We start from the raw sequence: 22,756 nt of genomic DNA on the forward strand, positions 1-22,756 counted from the left end.
AAGGGACAGTATGTATAAAGAACTTGACCCAGAGAGAGCTTGGTTCCTCCAAGGAGCTGCAGAAAGTACTGGGGTGGCCAGCAATGGGAGGAAGAGGAGGCAATTATGGGAGATAAGGCGGGAGAAGTAGGCAGAAGCCATATCATAAATGGTTCTCTGAGCCATAATAAGGAGTTTGGACTTTATCTTAAAGTCCAAGGGGAATGGGTGAAGGTCTTTAAACTGGAGAGCGGTGCCATCAGATAGAAATTCTGCAGGAGACTTCCGGTGGCTGGGTGGAGTTTGGGATAGGACACAATGCCAGCGGCAGGGAGATGGCGTGAGACAGGGTTGCTGCAATCCACCTGAAAGATAATGGTGGCTTGGACTCGCGTCACGGTGGAGTGTACAGGAAAGAATGGAAGGATTCCAGAAATACTTGTGATAGGAAATTACTGAATAGATATGGGGTCAAGACAGGGAGAAGAATCAAGGATGCTGCCCTGGTTTTAGACTTGGGTAACTGGGTACACCGTGGTGCTTTTCCATGAAACAAAGAACCAAAGAGGGGGAACCGGTTTGAGAAAGTAAACAATTCAATATCTGACATGCCGAGTTTTAGGTGTTTGGGGGAGATCCAACTGGGTACAGACAGGAGGTGGGTGGCTGTATGGATAGCTCAGGGGGAAGAAAGTGGGATGAAAGAACACATTTCGAAAGCCCTGGGAACAGATGATACCACAAGAAATGGTTGTTCCCAAGTCAGCTACACAGTCCTAGGCTCGTTCACCCTGATTGTCTTGTTTTTACCAAGACTCCTAAAATTTAATCTTTTGATGGGCTTTTAAAAGGTGCAATAATTCAATAAGCAATGTTGAGTCCATCCTAATAAAGGAAACACTTGCTGGCTTCTATGAGTGTGAACATAAACGAGTCCAGGCAGAAGATATTTCTAACATATATAAAAGCAGAGCCATGAATTTAGCACGTTGCAAAAATATATCTTCAAATAGCTCAGAAAGAGAGGACTTTTGAGTTGTGTGTCCTCATCTCTAAAATGGTATGGAAAGAAAACTTGAAAAACAGGAGTCTGTATGCAACTCTGTGTGCATAGGTGAAATGGTACTTTTACTTGAAATAGTGGGAGCTTGACCTTGATATCGCTATGACCTGGGGAAGGCATGAAGGATATAATTATTGCAAAGGAAGTAGGGTACCACTGCTTATGTGACCTCTTTGTTTAAATTTTTTTTAAAAAAAGGTGTATCCAGGGCGCCTGGGTGGCTCAGTGGGTTAAGCCGCTGCCTTCGGCTCAGGTCATGATCTCAGGGTCCTGGGATCGAGTCCCGCATCGGGCTCTCTGCTCAGCGGGGAGCCTGTTTCCTCCTCTCTCTCTCTCTTCCGGCCTCTCTGCCTACTTGTGATCTCTCTCTGTCAAATAAATAAATAAAATCTTTAAAAAAAAATAAAAAAGGTGTATCCATATGAATTCTCTTTAGAGATCTGAGACAGTCACAGACAGGTTTCATAGGACTTGTAAGTAAACTATATTTTACCCTATCAAATCACATTTTTTTTGGTTTGTTAATGCGATTACCTATAATTTATTTTAATGCAAATTCCCATACTCCCGTGACTAAAGGACACTTCATCTAAACAGTAAGTGGGCTCCTCCCTTGTCTTATGGAGCTAGCCAGTGGCAAACACAATGGAATTCTCGTGAGAGATGAGCAGAGTGAGGCACGAAGGTCACCTTTAAGATGACAATGCTGAATCCTTCCCACGCCCCCTCCAAAAGAAGAAACCACAACTATGTATCTATATTTCTTTTTTGAACACAGTGAGTGTGATTTGGAACATAATTGAGAATCAAATTAAACCCCCCTCTAATAAATGGAGAGTGAAAACACTTGGTCTGAGAATCATTCCATTTGCTCAAAGCAAATACAGGTTTTGGGCCACGATAGACAAGGTCATCTACCATCACTGCCGGATGCCATTTTGAGCATATCTCCATGTATTAACTCATTATGTGTATTAGTTCACCAATTCTCCAAGTATGTGCTATGAAATTTCCATCTAATAGGTGAGGACACTGAAATACAAAACACGAAGTAATCAGTCTGAGGGGATGTAAAAGTTCGAAACCAGTAGGGATATTTGCTCTTGTCCCCACACCACTCTGTCCCCTGTGAAGGATGTCAGGCTGGCCTCCGTGCTCTGTGCTAAGAGGTTGCGTGGTGAATATTTAAACCTTGTGGAAAATCCCCATCACCTGTTATTAGCATGGGATTCACATCTAAGGAGTGACAAAAAGACCTTGGAGCTAATTACTAAGTGAAGCAAAAGTTGGCTGGAGAAAATGCCAGCTGGGGCCTCTGAAAGCCAGTGAAATTATACCATCTGAAGAAAAGCCTGAGGACATCTGAATAATGTTCTCTATCAGGACTGCATCTGGCTCCACTCGACATAGAACCTAAGTGCCGCCATCCTTGAGATAGGAGGCTCTTCCTTCTGATCCTCCATCTGCAGGGACTGTGCCTTGAGGAAGCCGGACTTCCTCCCCGACTGGCTCCATTAATATTATCGTGACCGTGGCAGCACTTGCCAAAGGAAAAGCTACTTAACTTTCCCTTCTTGAAAAATAGGAGAAATGTGCATCACTTAGAAAAGGCGGAAGTGTCATCCTACCTGAAGGCAGAGGGCTGAACAAGCCAACTGACAAAGGTCCCCCACCCCCCCGGCTTCACATGATTTATTTAAACCATGGACAGTCTTCCAGAATAAAGAGCCAAGTTTTACTTCTGCCTTCCTGGACCAAACCGTCTCTCTGGGACTCCTTTTATAGCCTGACGAAAATTCTTAGGATGTTCCCAAGGAAAGCAACTTTTATTGTTGTTCCTATTTATAGAATCAGTTGGGACATTAACTGATTTTCTCAAGATCACAAACTAAGACATCTCGGTGGCTAAGATTAAAATGTCAGTGTCTTGGATTCCCATCCTTTGCCCGAACAGAACAGACCACAGCACCCGCAGAAGACCCTGTGTGGAAGGCCCGAGCTGTGTTTGTAAACCGGCTGCACCCGAAAAAGCCATATCATTCTGGGGTGTTAATTTGGAATTTGTGATTCCTTGTTAGGGACTAAAATGTGCTTTTGCACTGGCTGCAGGAAAAGAGCAGCAGCTTTGAAAGAGCACAGGGGACCCGCGTGTAGCTCAAGTTTACTGGCTGGCGGGGTCATTCGGGGAGTCCAATGGGCTGCCCTGGCCTCGGGTTCCTCACCTTTAAGGTGAGAAGTGTGGGGAGGGGCTATTCTAAGGACCTTCCCAGTTCTTTCCTAAATCTAAAGATAAATGATGGCCAAAGATGGCAATGACAATATTTAAGCATTCAGGCAAAACATGTGGTTTAGAGGCACATCATCTCTCTGCATCGGAGTTGGGGCAGGACTTGTCAGACTCTCTGTGGTCAGGGACTAGGGCTCCCCCACCTCAATCCCAACCTCTCACACACCAATACTCGCACGTGACTCACAATGCATGCCACTCACCACGGGAGTGAGGCAACACCCAGACCAGCCTGTTTGGTGAGACAGGTCCACTGATCAACCCCTTACCCCACCCCGGTCCTTGGTTGCCATGGCAATATCAAATCGCCATTAAAGCTTCCAAACTGGCAATTTCTGTCCTTATCTTGTCATAGACCAGTAATGAACAGTTGTCTGACAAGCAGCAGCCACGGACCATATTTTGAACAACCCTGGGTTTAGCCATTTTTCTCGAACAAAGCAAGCCTCCTAAGGACCTGAGGTGAGCATCACTCAGACAAGTAGATGATTTTTTTTTCTTTTTTAAAGATTTATTTCTTTATTTGAGAGAGAGAGAGAGAGAACACGTGCATGAGTGGGAGAGGCGGAGGGAGAGGGAGAGAATCTCAAGCGAACTCCACACCAAGCTCGGAGCCCGACCTGAGGTCCTGACCTGAGCCGAAACCAAGAGTCGGACACTTAAGGACCGCAGCACCCTGGTGCTCTGATTTTTTTTTTTTTTTTAAATAAGCAACTGGAAAACACGAAGCCCCCTTTATTTATTTTATCCACCTGCTGAGATAACTCCTGCTGCTCGTCCTATTCAACCAGGTCTGCCCCACCCCTGATCTGGATTCTTCTCCAATCCGTCGTCTATCATACCGTCCTACTTCTCCTGCCCTTGGAGTTGGTCTTTATCTTCCTCCCCTGCAGCTGACAGCGCCTGGCCCTTCGGAGCAGCCCTGGCTTCCCTGCTGAGGGCCTCAGGGGAACAGACAGGAGCTGATCACAGGGCAGGAGGGAACCCGACAGGTGAGGGACGGGAGGCGGGCAGCTGCCCTGGGGACAGAAGCTGCTTCTCACGCTTGTAAGGCAGCAGCCACCCCACTTTCAGGGCTGTGCTCCCATCCCCCCTTCCTTCCACGGCCCGGAGCTGTCAGCGATGAGGGCTGGCACTTCCAAGTTGCCACTGGACTTGTAGGTCTGGTGGCAGCTGACTTCTGAGACAGTGCGCTAAGCTTAGCGGTGGGGGGGGGGGGCATCCCTCTCAGCTATTTCTGAGAGTGGAGTGGGGGTCTGGTAAAACCCAACAGCTGGGATTATTTACATATGGTACACTGTCACATCAGTTTCATTTTTAATAAATAATAGTAATAACTGATAAATAATGAAGGGGATTAATAGTAAAAGCTAGAGTCTATTGGGTACCAAGTCCCTAGAACCTTCTAAACACTCTGCCTGTGTTAATTTAACCACCATCACCACCCAGGAAAGTTCACCTCGTTATTATTATCATCTCATTTTTGTAGGGGAGGAAAATGAAGCAGAGAGGAGGTACAGGAACTTGCCTAAGAGCTCACAGGCAGCAAGGGGAGTCCCTGGTCTTGAACCCAGGAAGTATAATGCTGATGCTCAGGCCCCAAACCACAGCTCTGCACCGTCTCGACATGGAAGTGTTGGTTAGGGTCCTCGTGACAGTCCTATGGATGGTCTAAGCCCGAGGTAGATCAGTTAAATTGAAAAATATTTGTTAAACAACCTACTAGGCATCATGCACAATTTTAGGTCCTTGGGATACACACAGGGGGTGTCGTGTCATGTGTTGAATGGTGGCCTCTAGAAGCCTAAGTCCATACCCTAATCCCTGGAATCTGCGAATGTGACCTTATCTGAAAAAAGAAAATGGTCACTGTGGATGCAATTAATTTAAGGGTTTTCAGATGAGCTCATCTGATAATAACTGGATGGACCTTATAATGACAAGTGTCCTTACAAGAGGCAGAAGAGGAGAAAACAAGGCCATAGAAGAGGCAGGGACAGGAGGGACACAGCCAGAAGCCATGGCTCACCTGGAGCCTCTGGAAACTGGACGAGACAAGAAAGGCTCCTCCCTTTGAGATTCTGGAGGGAGCACAGCCCTCCAGACACCCTGATTTTGGACTTCTGGCCTTTAGAATGGTTAGCAAAGAAGTTTCTGTTGTCTAAAGCCACCAAGTTTGTGGTAATTTGTTATAGAGTCTCAGAAAACTAATCTAGGAGGCAACCAATCAAGTCCTTGTTCTCACAGAATTTACATCCTGGCTAAGAACCAACAGAATGTAATGGAAAGGGATGCGATGGGACGGAAAAAGAGAAAATCACTGGTCTAATACCTGAGAAGCATTTCCAACATCTCCTTCACTAAGAAGTCTTACCTGTACTCCCTAACCTGAGTATTAAGTACCCTCCCCTTATATGCTCCTCTAGAACCTTCTGAACTCCCATGATCAAACCTTTCCCACCACTGTGCAATTGGTGGTTCCCATGTATAATTCTGTGTTCCCCACCTGCCTATAAAAAGCTTCATGTCCATCTTGTCTGGACTTACCCGAGATCATGTGAGAAGGGGGGAGACTGGGAATACCCTGATGACCAATAAGAAGGGGCTGTGTGGAGACCAACAAAAGGGCGGGGCCACTGGGCATGTTCACCCAGCTTGTTTCTGCCCAAGGACATCGGCTGAGGGGCCAAACCAGGCTGGAACCCACCTGGTGTCTTTTCAAGGGGTGGCCCGCCACCATCAGGAAACGGTCTAATGAAATCCTGCCATTTGCGACAAAGTGGATGGAACTAGAGGGTGTTGTGGTAAGTGAAATAAGTCAGTCAGTCAAAGACAAATAACATATGATTTCACTTACATGTGGAATTTAAGAAACAAAACAGATGACAGGAGAAGGAGAGGAAAAATAAAATAAGATGAAAAGAGAGGGAGACAAACCTTAAGAAACACTGAACTCTAGGGAACAACTGAGGGTTGTTGGCGGGGAGGAGAAATGGGGCAGGGGATAACCGCGTGACGGGCACTTGCTATAACCAGCGCTGGGTGTTGTATGCAAATGATGAATCGCTAAATTTTATCCCTGAAATGAATAATACAGTATATGTTAACTAAATAGAATTTAAATAAATATTTTAAAAGCCACTTCTACATGAAAGAGGTTAGTCGAATGATGCTCTCTGGAAAAAAAAAAAAAAAAGATGTAGAATCTAATTTCCTTCTCTTTGAGTCTGAGCTGGCTTTAGCGTCTCAGGTGAAACCAGTAAGATACAGAAGAGGTAATGCTATGTGACTTCCAAAGGGCCAAGATAGAAGACGTCTTGCAGTTTCCAGCTGGGTCCCTTGCAATGCTGCTCTCCAGACACTCCCCCTTGGGCTCCCTGTCAGAACCCAGCTGCTGTGTGCTGAGAAGGCCATGCCTGTGGAGGGGCCTCGGACATTAGTCCCAGTCTTTGGGTCACTCTAGCTCAGGCCCTAGGCATGCAAGTGAAGAAGTCCCCAGGTGATTTCAGCATGCAGCTCCTGGAGTCACCCCCAGCCATGGGCGACTTCTCACCTGAGGCCCCACAGGAGCAGAGACAGGTCATCCCCACTGTTCTCTGCTCGAATTGTTGACTTCGAATCCGAGAGTACAATACAAACAACAAAGAACAGAAGCAGACCCATCGATACAGAGAACAAACTGATGGATGCCAGAGGGGAAGAGTGGGGGGAGGGGAAAAATGGGCGAAGGGGCGCAGGAGACATAGGCTTCCAGTTATGGAAAGACTATGTCATGAAAATAAAAGGCACAGCACAGTGAATATAGTCAACGGAGCTGTCACAGTGCTGTATGGTGACAGATGGCAGCTACAATGGAGGTGAACAGAGCATAAGGCATCGAGAAGTTGAATCACCATGTTGTCCTCCTGGAACTAATGTAACAAGTGTGTCAATGATACTTAATTAAAAATAAGAATCCATGAGCACAATAAACCCGAATTATTCATTTTGCAAATATAATGGCACATGTGCTCCAAATGGGCTAAAAAGAGTTTCTCAGAAAAGGGACAGGAAGGAAGATGTAGGCCAAGCCCTTCTCATAGATGTGCCCCAACCTAACTCCCCTATTACTGTTCATGCCTTCCCTCTCCCCTGGCCTGAAGTCCCCACGTCTGCTGCTTACATTGTAGGGAAGAGAGCCAAAGCAGCCCTGATGTCAGAAGTTGCTTTCTGGGTGAGAGAAAAAAGGGAGGCATTTCCTCTCAGGTCCTGGCATGAGTTTGCTAGGGAACTGGAACCCTAGAATGGGAGTGGGTCCATGCCCTGACCCATTCACTGCAGTAGTGAACTCGAGGCTAGAGATGAGGGAAGGAAAAACTGGCAAGGCCAGTGGACGCAGGACTTGCCGTGACAAGTCTCAAGCAGCCTCCGAACCCACTGAACTCTTCTCTTGGGGCCTCAGTCATGGAAAGAGGGGGCTACAAAGCAGGGGTGTGCCTTGGAGACTGACTTGGCTCCAGGCCCTGGCTGTGGAGTGTCAAACCGGTCTGCCTACACACGTCTGCTTCCCGCCCAGGTCAGAGCCCGCCTGCCTCCCCACGGCTGCCAGGCCACAGCCCCCAGACTCCACTCCACGGTCGTGATGCCATATTGTAAGATCACAGACTGCCCTCGCTGAAGAGGATCCAAGTGACCATCCGCTGCCTTCACAACGCACAGGAGGCGAAAACCGTTTAGGAAAATGTCAACAGGACGCTTGACATCTTTGTTTCATCAAGAATACAGACAGGTTACAAGGGACCATATTACCAGCTACAGGGGCAGAAAAATGTGATTTTCAGAGGGGAAATTTTCTGTAGAAGGGAGATCTGAGGCATGGCATTCATAAGCCAAAAAAGCCTGGGGCCAGCTGCCAAGAAAGTTGACTTTGCACAATGTCTTCAATTATGGCAATTGTTCTAAGGGCTGGAAAATGCAAGCATTGCTCCAATTGTGGCTCCTATGTGGTCTCAGTGTATGAACAAAATTCTCCCATTATTTTCATAATTATGGATACTTTAACCCAATTTACCTGACCAATAATAAGGCAATTATAATGGAGCCCACAAAAGCCAAAGAAGGCAAGATATTTGGGCTCTCACAAACAGGCCCCTGGAAGTAGGCGTTTCCACTACTGCCACTAAGCTACACACAGGCGATGCTGACGTGCTGAAAGCACGAGGAGAGTGTTTCCCTCCTGACTTGTCCCAGCTTCCAGAACTGGCCACAAACCATAAGCATTCACATTTCAGAGTCTGTGAAAAGGGACCTTTCGATGTGGTCCCAGAGAGCAGGGATCAGAGAACCAGTGAAGAGGGCAGGGAACAGGACTTTCATCCCAGAGGAGGATCCTTTGTAATAATAGTAAGAGCTGTTCCAATGTGGACTTGGGTGTTACTTTGTGAGGAAGTGAGACTCCTGTCACTTTCAGCCTCGGGGAGAGATTACGAATGGACTCCCACTCACTGGGTTCACTGCAAATTCAAGCATCAGACAGGAGTTGATCCAGATCATACCTCCATTATGAGTGCTCTAAGAGTCTATGGTTTTATGAGCTGTCATAAAATCACTGCCTTTGCAAAATCAGTGCAGCATTGGATGCAAAAGAAAAAGGCCATCGTTTCTTTTTAACGCAGAACTGACTTTCGTGGTTCCATGCTTGAGAGACACCTTCTGCTACAAGCACCTGAAACACTTCCATCATGCTGCACTGAAAATCGTGAATGTTCTTTTCATAAATCTTTCCCCAGGGTTTATTGGGAAAGAGTTGACAAATGTTACTGTATGAGCTTCAGAACACACTGCCTGATGGCTTGATGTACATATAGATACATGTGAAGTGATCACCCCAATAGGTTCAGCTAAGATCCATCTTCTTAGACAATCAAAAGGAAAGAAAGAAGAAAAAAGAAAGAAATTTCTCTTTGTGATGAGAACTCTTGGGATCTACTCTCTTCACAGCTTCCCTGTATATCCTGCGGCAGTATTAGCTGTGGGCATCACGTCATACACGACATCCCAGTACTTACTCCGCTGTGAGTTTGCACCTTAGGACCACCTTCCTCCAATTTCCCCTTCCCCGCCGCCCTCCGCCTCTGCTAACCACAAGCCTAATCTCTTTTCCAATGTGTTTGGGGCTTCTCTGTTTTGTCTGTTTTTTTGTGGGTTTGTTTGAAGATTCCACATGTAAGTGAGATCATACAGTATTTGTCTTTCTCTGACTTATTTCACTCAGCGTAATGTCTTCAAGGTCTATCTCTGTTGTCACAAAGGGTACGATTTCTTTATTTTTTATGGCTGAATAATATTCCATATCATTGGAATAATATATTGGAATATATTATTATATATATAAATATGTAATTTATAATACAATAATACTATGTATATAAATAATATTTTGGAATAATATTATTCTGCAGTAGAATAAGTGTTTATCACATCTGCTTTACCCACTCATCCACTGATGGACTCTTAGGTTGTTTCCAGGTCTTGGCTATTATAAACAGAGCTGCTATGAACCTGTTTATAACCTAAAAAAAGATAGCATTTTTTTTTTTTTTTTAAAGAGAGAGAGTGTGTGCCTGCATACATGCAGGTGGGGAGGGCGGGGAAGAGCAGAGGAAGAGAAAGAAAGAGGAAGAGGAAGGGAGAGAATCTTAAGCAGCCTCCACGCCCAGCAGGGAGCCCAGTGTGGGGCTCGATCTCACAGGACTGAGATCATGATGTGACCCAACATCAAGAGTCAGACACTTAACAGACTGAGCCACTTGGGTACCCTGGTTATCTTTGGTTTTCATATCCTTGGCATATATTCCCAGAAATGGAATCACTGGATCACTTGGATAGTTCTCTTTTTAATTTTATGCGTGACCTTCATACTGTTTTCTACCAATTTACAACCCCACCAGTGGTGCACAGGGGTTCCCTTTGCTCCATATCCACACCTGCATCTGTTCTGTCTGGCCTTTGTGCCACATACATCTTTTTAGGGTTCTGGGTTCTGAAGCTCTTTGATGGGGTGATTTTATCTTCGTATCAAAACCTGTAATTCCAGGCTTTAGCATAATGGTAATCAGTTGGGGGCTACTTGGGCCCCACGGGACACTTAGCAATGCTTGAAGACATTCCTGACCTTGAGATGGGGGGTAGAGGATGCTATTGGCATCTCCCGGATAGGAGCCAGGGATTCTGCTAACCATCCTGCAACACACAGGACAACCCCGCACAACAAAGAATTCTCCAGCCCAGACGTCAACAGTGCTGCTACTGAGAAACCCTGTTCCAAAATCATGGAGGAGAAAACAACAACAAAAGCACTACTCTTACTCGCTGACAACCCACTATACTTGGTACTTCACAAAAGCATATAGTCTGTATGACAGCTCTTCAAATGGGTTTTGCTCTGGCCAGGGTCCAGGGCTCAAGGCCTAGAGAGTTACTTTGTGCCTAAGACGAAACAGCTTGCAAATGCAGAACTAGGGCTCGAACCCAGTCAGTTAGACTCAAAAGGCCCAGTTCCGCATTAGTATGCTGGGAGCCCCTGAAGTCATTGTACACTGTTTGTAGCAGACACTTAGGCTTTCTTCAGCCAAGAAAGAGCCCTCAGAAGTAAAGGGCATCAGAAGGAGACAAAGGAACCAAGCCTAAAATGGAGCCTGTACTTCCAGAATGAACTTGAAGGCACAGGCTCCTGAACCACGTGACTACTCTCAATGGCCCCAAGCCCAGCTTCTCTGGGGTGGGGGCACATTTGCTACCCTGCTTCCTGCAGAGACACTGAGGGCTGCATCGAGGAGAACACCAGTGTGATTTCAGTGTGACCAAGATACCACATGTCTCAAAAATTTTGACCTTAAAATAACTTGCGTCCAGATTTTTGAGAACGTGCTTTGGGGTTAGACAGAGCCCAGCTGAAATATTGCTTTTTCACTCTTGTTGTTGTTTTAGACGAAGGTCTATGCCCAGCATGGCACTTGAAGTCAAGACCCTGAGATCCAGAGTCACGTGCTCTACGTACCAACCAAGCCAACTCCTCACTTTTCCACTTATTCATGGGATCATTGGGGGAAACAAGTTACTTTATCTTCTAAGCCTCAGTTCCCCCATCTGTATTATGGGCATCATCATCACCACAGCTTCATGGGAGTAGGATGAGGACACACACAAGAAAATTAATGAATTAAGTGGAAGCCAAAAAGCGAGGGACCCAGAAGTGAGTAAGAGACCAATGAGTATGAGATGGCACAGTGGTGGTGGCACTGCATCACTCTATGGTTTATATTAGAACCTAGAGCATGAGAGAACAGGGCTGGATTGCCAGATGTCGCTGTGCGGGTGGGGCTGCGGGCAGGGAGAGCACAGATGTGGACCGCCTGTGTGAGCGTTCTGCGGAAGAACAGTGCACCATAGAGTCAAAAATAGAAAGAAGGACAGAATGAATCCCAAGCAAGTATCCTTTGTGATTCCAATGAACATTTCTGTGGTTGCCTTTTCTAGAACAGTTATTTGTGGATGACTGTCATCCTGTTCGTTGCCAAAATCCCAACATGTAAGACACACATGCTTCTGCCTAATGTCTCCAGTCTTCTGCTTTGAGTCTCTTAAGAATGTGAAAAACTAAGTGAATTCTGGCATCCGAATTTGTTCGGAGGCCAACAGAAGCACTCCGAGAATCTTAAATCAGAAGCAGAAATGAGCCAGTCCACTTGGGTTTTGAACTTTCTTTCTAAAAAGCTACAATGTCCCTCTCGAGGTGAGCAGCTGGGACTTCAACATTTTATTCAATCAATATTTGATGGGACATATTTTAGAACTGACAGCTGATCAGATGAATCAGTCATTGTGGTGACGAGTCAGTGATTCACCCATGGGGCTTTTGTCTCCTGAGAACTTCACCTCTCTCCCCAATTCTAGCCTGTTGCCACAAGCACTTCCTTCTACAATAGTAGCATTTCTCCACACAGGTGTATTTGCTCAGAAAAGGGATCTCTATTCAATTTCCCAAATTCGAGACTCTTAGAAAACCAGAGATGGAAGACCCTCAGAGAGTCTTCACTGAAAAGATGAGGACACTGAGACCAGAGAGAGCAAGAGCCTTGCGGAGAGTCACACAGCAAGTTAACAACAGAGCTAGAATTAACACCCTGGCTTTACAACAGCTTGTCTCTGTTTCATTTACTACTCACTATAGTTTCTCCTCTTCACGGGGGTAATTCCAAGGTGGGGGGAGCACAGTTCTCCCAAATTTCTCAGTAGTCAGAGAAAGTTAAGAACAATGTATTTCAAAGCTTCATGAATTTCAACGTCATCCTTGTGCAGAGGCCACGTTAATCTTCTCTGGATCATTCCATTTCTGCGTATGTGCTGCCGAAGCGAGCACTAGAACACTGTATTTCAAACATGAATAAAAGCTGATGAAATTAGAAAGAGACTCTTAAGTAGGAAAATCACAGGGCAAGCAGCAAGACTTGTGGTCTAGAGAGATGTGAGGTTGACAAGGCCAGCGCAGATCTAATTGCCAGGATTCTCCAAGAGAATAAATGTGAGGTCCACATGTGGTCCCTTCACACTCATGGACAACATGGAGGGCAGCTGACCATGGGCTCAAGCCAGAAACAATCTTTGGGCTTTCTTAATCTGGCACTCCAGGAGGAAAGAAAGCACTCAGAAGATAGGACATTTGAAATTAAAAAAATAAAAAAGAGATCATTGTACAGATTTTGCTTTCAGCGATGCTGACCATTTTTGCTTTCTAGAGAGCCAAGAATAAACCCAATAGACTGGGCTATCCTGACATTGTCCAGGGAAAAGTTGTGCAACAAACAAACAAACAAACAACAAAACCATCTGTTTATCCACTGTAGGGACCAGCTCTCTTTCCTTTCCCACTGCAAACTCTGTTGTGCTCTTAGCGAATTACATTTTATTTATGTTCTATTCTTTTTCCCTTTACAGCAATCTTTCTTGAACCTAACTATGCGCTGCAGAGATGATTAGCAACACTCTTAAAAAAAAAAAAAAAACCTCCAGGGCTCCTTACCTGGGTCACTGAATCAAAATTTTCTGGAATAAGTCCTGGGAATCTATATTTTTAAAAAAAGCTTCCCAGGTGATTCTAAGGCCCAGGATTGAATCGTCTAGTTCCTTCCTCCCTCCCTCTACCCCTCTTCAAAATCTAATCTGTGCGGCCTTCTAATAATCTTGGAAAAGAGATAACATTCTTCGTCCCAAACAACCACCAATTTACAAATAACACTTTTATAAAAAACCATGCCGGGGAAACCTGGGATTTGTTGCCTAGCTGCGGACACTATAAAAACTGTAGACTCAGAAATGGAAATGTGGCCATATTCTTTCTTCCTGAAGATATCTAAGGAAAGAGACACATTTAAGCGCAAATTCTTGTGCTTTATATGAAGTCTTTATTATCTTCAGACTTCAAGAATTAATATTAATTTATTTACTATTAATTAAATATTCAGACATAAGGAATTAAGACATGGCCTAAACCGACCCACACTGAGGTTCTGAGTTAGAGTGCTATTATTACCTTTTCTTTTTCCAAACTTAAATGACACTGATTTTCCTTAATCTTTCCTGGAACACATTCTCCCTGCTCTCTGATCACTACTCGCTATTGCTCCTTAAGTTCTTCGAGCTACTCTTGGTTCACCAGCAGGGACTAAAATACCTTCGGGACACAACGGTACTCATCTACTCTATGGTTTGGAAACAGTTTCCCTATTTATTTTATATATTTTTATTTTTTAGAGAGAGAGAGTGAGTCAGGGGAGGTGGGACAGAGGGAGAGGGAGAGGGAATCTTAAACAGGTTCCACACACAGCGTGGAGCCCAACATGCGGCTCCATCTCACAAGCCTGAGATCATGACCCGAGCTGAAATCCAGAGTCGGACGCTTAACCGGCTGAGCCACCCAGACGCCCCACATGTATCTCTTTAGGAGAATTTCTTTTACACTCAGGAGAGACTTAGATTAATGGGCTCAAATCTAAAGATCTAAAGATTGATATTCTGCTTCAAACAAAGAAAATTCCCTTTAGAATTCCTTTATTTAGTGGTTCTGCATTTAATCTGTTGTCAATGTCCAGGATTCTGATTCTATAAAGATTAGATTCTGAATCTGATCTCAAAGCCACTTCTGTTTTCTCGTGTTCTCTTCTCTCTGTCCCTCTGAATTCTCAAGCTATAAAATTTTAGGTCATCTTCCTCCTCATGAATTCCCTTTTCTATATTTTTATATTTTCCCTATATTTTTATATTTCCCCTAATGCTTGCAGGTCTCTCTTGAATAATCACGCTTCTGGAAGAGTGTTTGTGAGCCCCCATGCTCACCCCTCCCTGTATCTGTGCCCTGTGCCACACAATTCTAAAGTTCCTTCCACTAAAAGCCGACTGTCTCCCCGCCTTGATTTTGGGGGTGGCCGTGACTTGCTGGGGCTATACCATATGGACAGTTCTGTTTCCTCCCGGTCCTCTGGCTCCTCTGCCATTGCCGTAAAAGGAAACACTTATGGTCAGCTCATTAGGCCCGGGGGATGAGAGCAAAGACTCGTCCAACCTATGCCCTAGTGTCACTTAGCTGAGCTCAGCCCAAATGAGCAGAGCCAGAATGGCCCAACCCCATGGACCGTTAAGACTGCAGGACGCTCGTGCTTCCAAAGAGCCTTTAGGGCTGTTCCAGTGGCTCTAGGGCTGTGAGAGTGAACTAAACCATGCCTGACTAAGGAAAGCGCCTGAGGGGGCTCAGGGTCCTCTAAGGCAAAAAGCAGGACAGCTCCTTTCTTCCCTTGGCACAGGAACCTGAAGATGCTAACGTGCAACAGAGAAGTTTCGAGTAAGATGAGAAGAAGTAGAAACCGATCTCCAGGGAATAGCTCCTTCCTCCAGAGCCCCTGACGAAGAAATGACACCCAGCAACAGTCCTGCTACTACAGAAAAGCAGCTCCAGGGAACACAGCTCAACCCCCAGCAAATGACCACTGCCAGGCAGAGCAGCCATCACTGTGCTGGAAGGACATGCGCCCTGAATCCAGGCCTAATAAGCACCCACATCCCCAGCCCTTTAGGCTGCTGTGACTTCTCTCCTTCTGGCTCGGCTATCTGGGTCTTCAGTGAGCCAGAGAGATTGCCTGCATACATCCGCAAGCTCTTTATTCTGTTGACTCAAAAGATAAGAAGAGATGCTCCTTATTTTTCCGCATATGGGGATGACCGCGTGAATGTTAAACCAGCCCTGAACTCTTGTGCCTCGCTCTGGGGGTCAGTTTAGCCCAAACTGAGTCTTGATTTAAGATTCTCCCTCCATAGGGCGCCTGGGTGGCTCAGTGGGTTAAAGCCTCTGCCCTCGCCTCAGGTCATGATCCCAGGGTCCTGGGATCAAGCTCCACATCGGGCTCTCTGCTCAGTGGGGAGCCTGTTTCCTCCTCTTCCTCCTCCTCCTCCTCTCTCTCTCTCTCTCTGCCTGCCTCTCTGCCTACTTGTGATCTGTCAAATAAATAAATAATAGTTTAAAAAAAAATAAGATTCTCCCTCCATGTAATGGCTCATCTCACAGGTAAGGGTTACCACCTGTGAGGCCAGAATAATGGTCTATGTGTACGCAGGCCAAAGCCAAACTGAGAGTTTGGTGGGAAAACTGTGTTTTCTGATGCCATTAACACACACACACATGCACACACACAAAAAAGGTCACAGGCCTAATTTTATCCGATTTTCCAAGTCCTTTCTGCTTTCCATCTATGACACCTAAAGGATGAAATGAATGAACAGGTTCAGCCTTGGTCAGAAAAGATACCCAGTGTTTGAAAAATGATTTTAAACAAAATTTTCTGCCCATCAGTGTGTACCCTGCCTCCCTTTGCATCCACGGTAGCGAACAGACTGTGCTCAGGCCACGGGGCTCCTAGCATGAAGTTAGCCCGGAGAATAATCTTCCAGGCTTCTTCTGCCAGGCAGGGGTCCCCTGATACGTGGCCTGCCAGGTCCCAATTCTTCATTCAACAAAGAGTTGGGGAGTTTCTGCTCGGCTGCTCGGCACCAGACCCATCTGTCCTGAGTATGTAAAGCCAGTGAGAGAGAGAAATGAAGACGACGGAACTTCTAACGAGAGCAGAGACAAAGCGATGCTGCTGTATTATATCCACGGTCACCTGCAGCTGAGAACACCATGGACTTGAACTTCCGAGACTTCCTGCAAAACCACTTCTCTGAGCAGCTTCTTTCTCCCCAACCTACCGTCTATGTTTTCAATGATCCCTGGCTCCCTTATCTTGCCTAAGACACAGCCAGCTGAGCCGCTTCGGAGGAGAAGAACTCCCGAGGCTCAGGACACTGAGTGACTTGCTCCTGCCTCTCCCCTTCCTACCTCTGGGCTACAACAGAAGAGCTTTCCTACTTCCTAGAGGCACTTGTCTTCAGAAGCTTGATGCCGTCTTCCCAGGACTAAGATTTTCTTCTTCTAATGACATGTATAGATCTCTCTATCTAAAATGGCTAGTAATAATTTAGCCTTTACCCTTTGTATGCTAAAGAAAAAAGTGGGTGTACATAGACACATACGTGCATAATACCCACACACATGCATGTGCACACATGACATACAGTCACATTCATGTGTGCCCACACGTGTATCCATATCCACACACATGCATGTATGTATACATATGTATCTATATTCACATGCATGTGTACACAAACATGTGCATTCACATATGTATGATAATATACACATGTATACACACTCACAAATGTATAAATGCACACATGTGCACACATATCCACACACGTGTTGTGCATGTGTGCACATTTACACACATGCACATATCCATATGCATGCCTATTTGCATGCATGTGCACACACATGTATACATATTTGCTTGCATGTACACAGACACATTTCCATACACGTTTGATACATGCATGTGCATGCATACACATTCTCATAATGTATGCACATATGTATACACATTCACATACATGTTTGTGAGCACACATTCACGTGTATGTACACACATATACATGTTCACATACACATGTGTGTATATGAACATATGTACATCGCATACAAACTTTTTCTTAGTGAATTTCCTCTATAAGCAAAATTTAGCTAAGCTGTTCTTGAGAACACTTCAAGGGACATTAAGGTCCAAGCAAATAGGGATCCAGGCCTTTAGGGCTTATGGCCAGTCTGATTTCCCTCTGGTAACAGTACTGGAGTCCCCAGGGACTCTCACAGTCCTCATACATCCTTGGGTTTAAAGGCTGGTAGTGATGTAGTAGCCTTGCCCTGTCTTCTAAACCAGGTTGCACCCTCAGGAGAAAGAGATGAAGCTCCTGAGGTTGAGATTTGAGGCGGGCTTTGGAGGGATACGATGGATAGGGAGGTTCGGTTCTAAGGCATCTCTGATTGCCACTTTCCACCCCCCTCTCTTAGCTCTGGCTAGGTGTCCTGGGACCTGATACGACTACAGTTTTCAAGTATGAACCTATGTTTCTGCTTCTGTGTGAGCCTGGCCAACCACTGGCCACAGGAAGGACACTTATCTCCCAGACGGAAATGTTCAGAACCTGGCTGAGAACCATAAAGGAACCCAACTCACCCTCTGAGCAGGGCGAACAGACAGTGCAACGTTAATTTTAGAGCTCAGGCACGTAACTCACAGTGGTACCCTCATTTGGCACGTCTCTCGTTCTCAGACCCCTGGCTACTGTTTCCCACTTCAGACTGATCAAATGTAGGAAAGAGACCCACTACAGCAGCAACAACAGCTAACAGCCTGACTCACAGGAGGAAAAAGACAAAAGCTGGTGGAAGAACTCAAAAAAGGTGGGCATTTACTGAAGGGGCGAGCTGCTTCCAACACCTCACTGTTCCAGGAAAACATCGCTGTACCGATAACAGCCCCTACAGTAATTAGTGTTCAGAGTAGTAACTCAGGGTTATCTGGAAACGTTTAAACGATACCAATATACTCTGTTTTGTTTTGGGTTTTTTTTCCCCCCCAATGTACTCTGTTTTTAGGAAGAGAATTCCCCAGCTCTGGGCAAAGGGGCTGGCACTGAGAAGGGCCCCCTAGAGGACAGTGGCGGTTACTGCACTGTAAGACCCCAGGGAGGGAGGGGCGGGGGTGGGCGCCGGTGCTGGGAACCACCTACCTCTGGATGTTATCTTCCAGCTGTTTGACTCGGAACTCATCCTCCTCAGATTGCCGCCTCCTGGCTTCCTCCTCTTCGGCAGTTCCGGCGGGGATACCCTGCAGCAGCCATTTTTCCCGAAGCACTTTGGACTGTGGGAATGAGGGAAGAGAACAGACCAGATGATACCTCTCCCTCTCCGTCTACAGCCTTCTCCGTGCCGCGGTGCCTCGGTTCGAGCTCCGCCCCTCGTCACTGGTCACCTGAATTGCTGCCTTCGCCTCCTCTCTGACTTGGCTCCCCACCTCCCCCAGGCCCAGCCCCTAGAGAGCCACCAGTGCGATTTATTTCTGCATTTCTGACTATAAAAAGCTTTTGAGAACATACAGAAAAACAGGAAACAGGATAATGAATGTCCGTGTAACTCACCTAGCTTTACAATTATAAACAGTTTGCCTTATTTCCCACAAGTTCTTTACCACAGCACTTTAAAGGAAATAACAAGCATCGTGACATTTCACCCGTGAGTATTTCAGTATGAATCTCTAAAACATAAGGGCATTTTTCTGTGCAGCTGCAATTTCATTATATAATTTCTTAAGATCACCAGATATTGCGTCCATCTTAAAGTGTTTTAAAAAATAAAAAAGATGATGTCATACTTCTTAGAAGCTTTTTAATGATTCCCAACCATCCTCAGCAGTGATCTCCAAATGGTATTAAAATCATGTACTCCATTTGCACCAGTGTACTAATATATTGTGGAGTGAAATAAAAAGGTGGGTTTTTTTTGGTTTGTTTTTAGTAGGCTCGTGAGGAGCCCAGTATGGGGCTTGCGTTCAACCCTGAAATCAAGACCTGAGCTGAGATCAAGAATTAGATGCTTAACTGACTGAGCCACCCAGGTGCCCCCCCCCCCCCCACCGCCAAATAAAAAGGTTTTGAGTTTCAGGCAATGGCGAGGAGGGAGCCATTACTGCTTTGACAAGGGAAATGAAAACAGCTCAAGAGAAAGGCAGGCTGAAACTCCCTAAAACAAAGAGCAAGGTGAAGAAGGTAGGGGAAAGGATTTTTGATTTGGGTTTTCATTATATGGTGCCTAGATGGCAGAGGGTGGCTATTAGATGTTTGTAGAGGCTGGACCCTAGGCATCATGGCTGAGTGTCCCCTGGTCAGGTTGGTGGTCCTGGAAGGCAGTAAGGGTGCCCCCAAAGCAGGGCATGTGACCAGATTTTCCCTGGTCCTGTCATGGCTATGAAGCCAGTCAACATAGTGGAAGCATAGGGTAAGCCCTGGGTTCTCTGGCTCCCAGCATCACCTCTGTCAGAATCCGGTTTGACCTCCTCAGGCAGGCTGAGCAAGGTAAAGGAAAGGAGCCCCTTATAATGACTCAGAGCCAGGTTATGCATGGCTCCAAGCCAATTAAATATGACATACAGAAATGAGAGAGTAGAATGTCTCCAATATTATAGACACAGAACTCATACTCACTACCGTTTGCTTTCTACAACTCTCATAAGCAAAAGGTAGACAATCCCAGAGGTTCACATTTGTCTTGAGGTTAAGGAACAAGAGCTCCTTATGATAAAGCTATAAAAGGAGTTATTAAAAATTACCAACTTTAGTAACAGTAAGAATTCATTAACGGTTCTGATTCACCATTCTATTGAAAAATCTAGCAGCTACGCGGGGCCATGAAGCTGCTGCTGGCTGCAGAGGGGTAGGTTCCAATGGCTCGAATTCCTACATTTCTGAATGGACTTTTTGAGTCCATTTTGACTGGACATTCTGGAAAGGCAGCCTTGGAGAGACCCAGCTTTCTCTGCCCCAGGAGGGATGCTCTAGAGCCAGTGCTTCTAGAGACCTGACCCAGTGGCTGCTCCTGAGAATGTTCTGTCTGCTCTCCTTCGCACTGTGCCCCCCCCCCCGCCACCAAGGAAAGGGTCTAACCACTCATTTCCAGCTGAGTCCTAGCCATCCGTCAGTACTTATGACAAGAGCAGCCTGGTGACCACGAGCGTCGAGAGCACATGTGCCCTCACATCTGTCTCTTCTCTGGATAAGGCAGTGAGTGATGGTGTCACCAAAACATCCCCAACAGCTGGAGCCAAGAAGAGAGACTCTAACAGAACAAGACAGCGGGCCTGGTCTCAGAGAAGTCTATTTCACAGAAGTGTTTGGACATTACAAAAATTAAAAAGCAAAGTTGATTTTTTTCCCACTTGGCCTTGATGTTGCGTGGGCAGACCACCAATCCAAATATGTTTCCCACAAAGGTTCCCTTAACCTCCGCCAGATCACTTCCTGTTGTCTCTAAGGGTCAGTGGTGTTATGGCCTTAGACTAGAATGCACTTGAACGTGCTTTTCACACAGGCCTATCGAAAGCACCCATTTCCCCCTACTGTACTGGTCCTTACTGGCTTGCCTAAGTGTTTCAGAAATAAGTGACAAGCAGAGCATGCAGAAGTGAACACTAAAAATAAAAAATTTTCTTCTTCTTTTTTTTTAATGTCCAGACGGCATATACCAAAAAACTGTATCCTAGCTTACAGCAGTGAAGAACGGTCAAACTTCACTTTGGTCAAGGAGAGGCAACAAGTCAAGACAAAGGAAGTATGCATAAAGCTGATAGGAGAGCTCGTGGAAGCACAGATTCCCACCTCCCCCCCCACCAATATGTTGATTCTTGAAGTTTAAGGTAAGGCCGAAGAATATGAATTTTAATAAGCTCCCACGTGATGCTGTCATTGATGGTCCTGGCCCATCTATTCTGTGAATAGCCCCACAGAAGAACCTGTGACTATCCAAGTGCCTGGAGAATACCTAAGCTTTCCCACCAACTAGCCAAACCTGACCCAAAAAGGAGCTCGTCATCCTCCCACTCAGCCTTCTCTCCCTCTGCATCCCTATCTCGGGAGCAGTGGTGTCCCCATCCATTCCCCCAGATACTCCACCAGGTCCTGAAGACACCGCTCTGGATGATGGGCAAGTCCTCAGCGTCACTAAGCTTTTGTCCCAATAAACAACGATGTGAGATAATTTCAGACTGCGAAACATGCACGGCAGGAGGTAGGCAGGACAATATGACAAACAGGAACACAGAGAGGACACTTTAGGGGGGAAAAGTCCCTGTGAGTACTTGAACACTTGAGCTGAGATCTGAGATCCAAGGAAGGGACATTCACAGGGAGAGGCCGGCAAACGTAACAGCCCAGATGTGGGACAGAGTTTAGCGCGTTTGTGGACCAGACAGAATGCCCAAGCGGCGGGACCACAGTGAGTGGGGGGTGAGGAAGGAAGGGGAGAACAAGTTGGAGATGGAGAGGAGCGCAGGGGCCAGAGTTGGTGGGGTCCTGCAGACGTGCTAAGGAGTTTCCTGAGCACCGTAGGAAGAGAACAGTTTGGAAGGGACAGGATTACAAAGTGTAAGTGATTGGATTCTATTACATCACCAGTTGAGAGAGTGTGCTAGCTGGAAACGGAGGAGCAGCAGAAGAAATGGAAGGCACGGGGTGTACTTCAGAGGGAGAGTCAACATGACTTGCTGACAGATTAGATGTGGGGGGCAAGGGACAGGGTGGGATTCAAGACGACATAGACAGTTGGTTTGAGCAAAAGGGTGGATGGTGGTATCCTCACTAGACTGGAAAGACTAGAGGAAGAACAAAGGCTGGAACAGCAGAAAACGGACATTTCCATTTAGGGCAGGATAAGCTTGAGAGGCTTATAAAGGGAAGCGACACATTCAAGTGGACACGTCAGGAAAATGGCTGAATACAGGAACATGGAGTTCAGGGGTCACTGGAACCAGAGACATCTATTTGGGAGTCATTGATACGTAAATGATATCTGAAGCCACGGTATCGAGTGATGATGACGATGATGATGATGACAATGATAATTATCACTCCTCCCCATTGACTCCCGGCGAGATCTTGGTTTGGTATTGAGTTTTCGTCACATGATTTCAGTCCACACAGAACCCAAACCAAGACTTCTGATAGAAGAAACCAAGTCCTGGGGGCACCTGGGTGGCTCAGTGGGTTAAGCCTCTGCCTTCGGCTCAGGTCATGATCTCAGGGTCCTGGGATCAGCCCTTCATTGGGCTCTCTGCTCAGCGGGGAGCCTGCCTCCCCCTCTACCTGCCCCTCTGTCTGTCTCTCTGTGTCTCTCTCTGTCAAATAAATAAATAAATAATCGAAAGAAGAAGAAGAAGAAGAAGAAGAAGAAGAAGAAGAAGAAGAAGAAGAAG

General features: G+C 46.0%; 1 protein-coding gene and 1 non-coding gene across 4 annotated transcripts in view; both read right to left on the bottom strand.

The window, feature by feature from the left end:
• PALM2AKAP2 (PALM2 and AKAP2 fusion) overlaps positions 1-22,756 on the bottom strand; it is a 446,352-nt gene that overhangs the window by 230,462 nt on the left and 193,134 nt on the right. For all 3 annotated transcript variants that reach the window (XM_059411096.1, XM_059411097.1, XM_059411099.1), the window contains exon 4: positions 18,525-18,655. In XM_059411096.1, coding sequence (XP_059267079.1) covers positions 18,525-18,655 — 131 coding nt within the window. The remainder of the gene's footprint in view (positions 1-18,524; positions 18,656-22,756) is intronic.
• On the bottom strand, positions 12,624-12,729 carry LOC132025238 (U6 spliceosomal RNA). The gene has a single exon (XR_009406501.1). It is a non-coding gene; the product is annotated as a U6 spliceosomal RNA (small nuclear RNA).

This window comes from Mustela nigripes, chromosome 9 (assembly GCF_022355385.1).
Source record: "Mustela nigripes isolate SB6536 chromosome 9, MUSNIG.SB6536, whole genome shotgun sequence".
Taxonomy (NCBI): Eukaryota; Metazoa; Chordata; class Mammalia; order Carnivora; family Mustelidae; genus Mustela; species Mustela nigripes.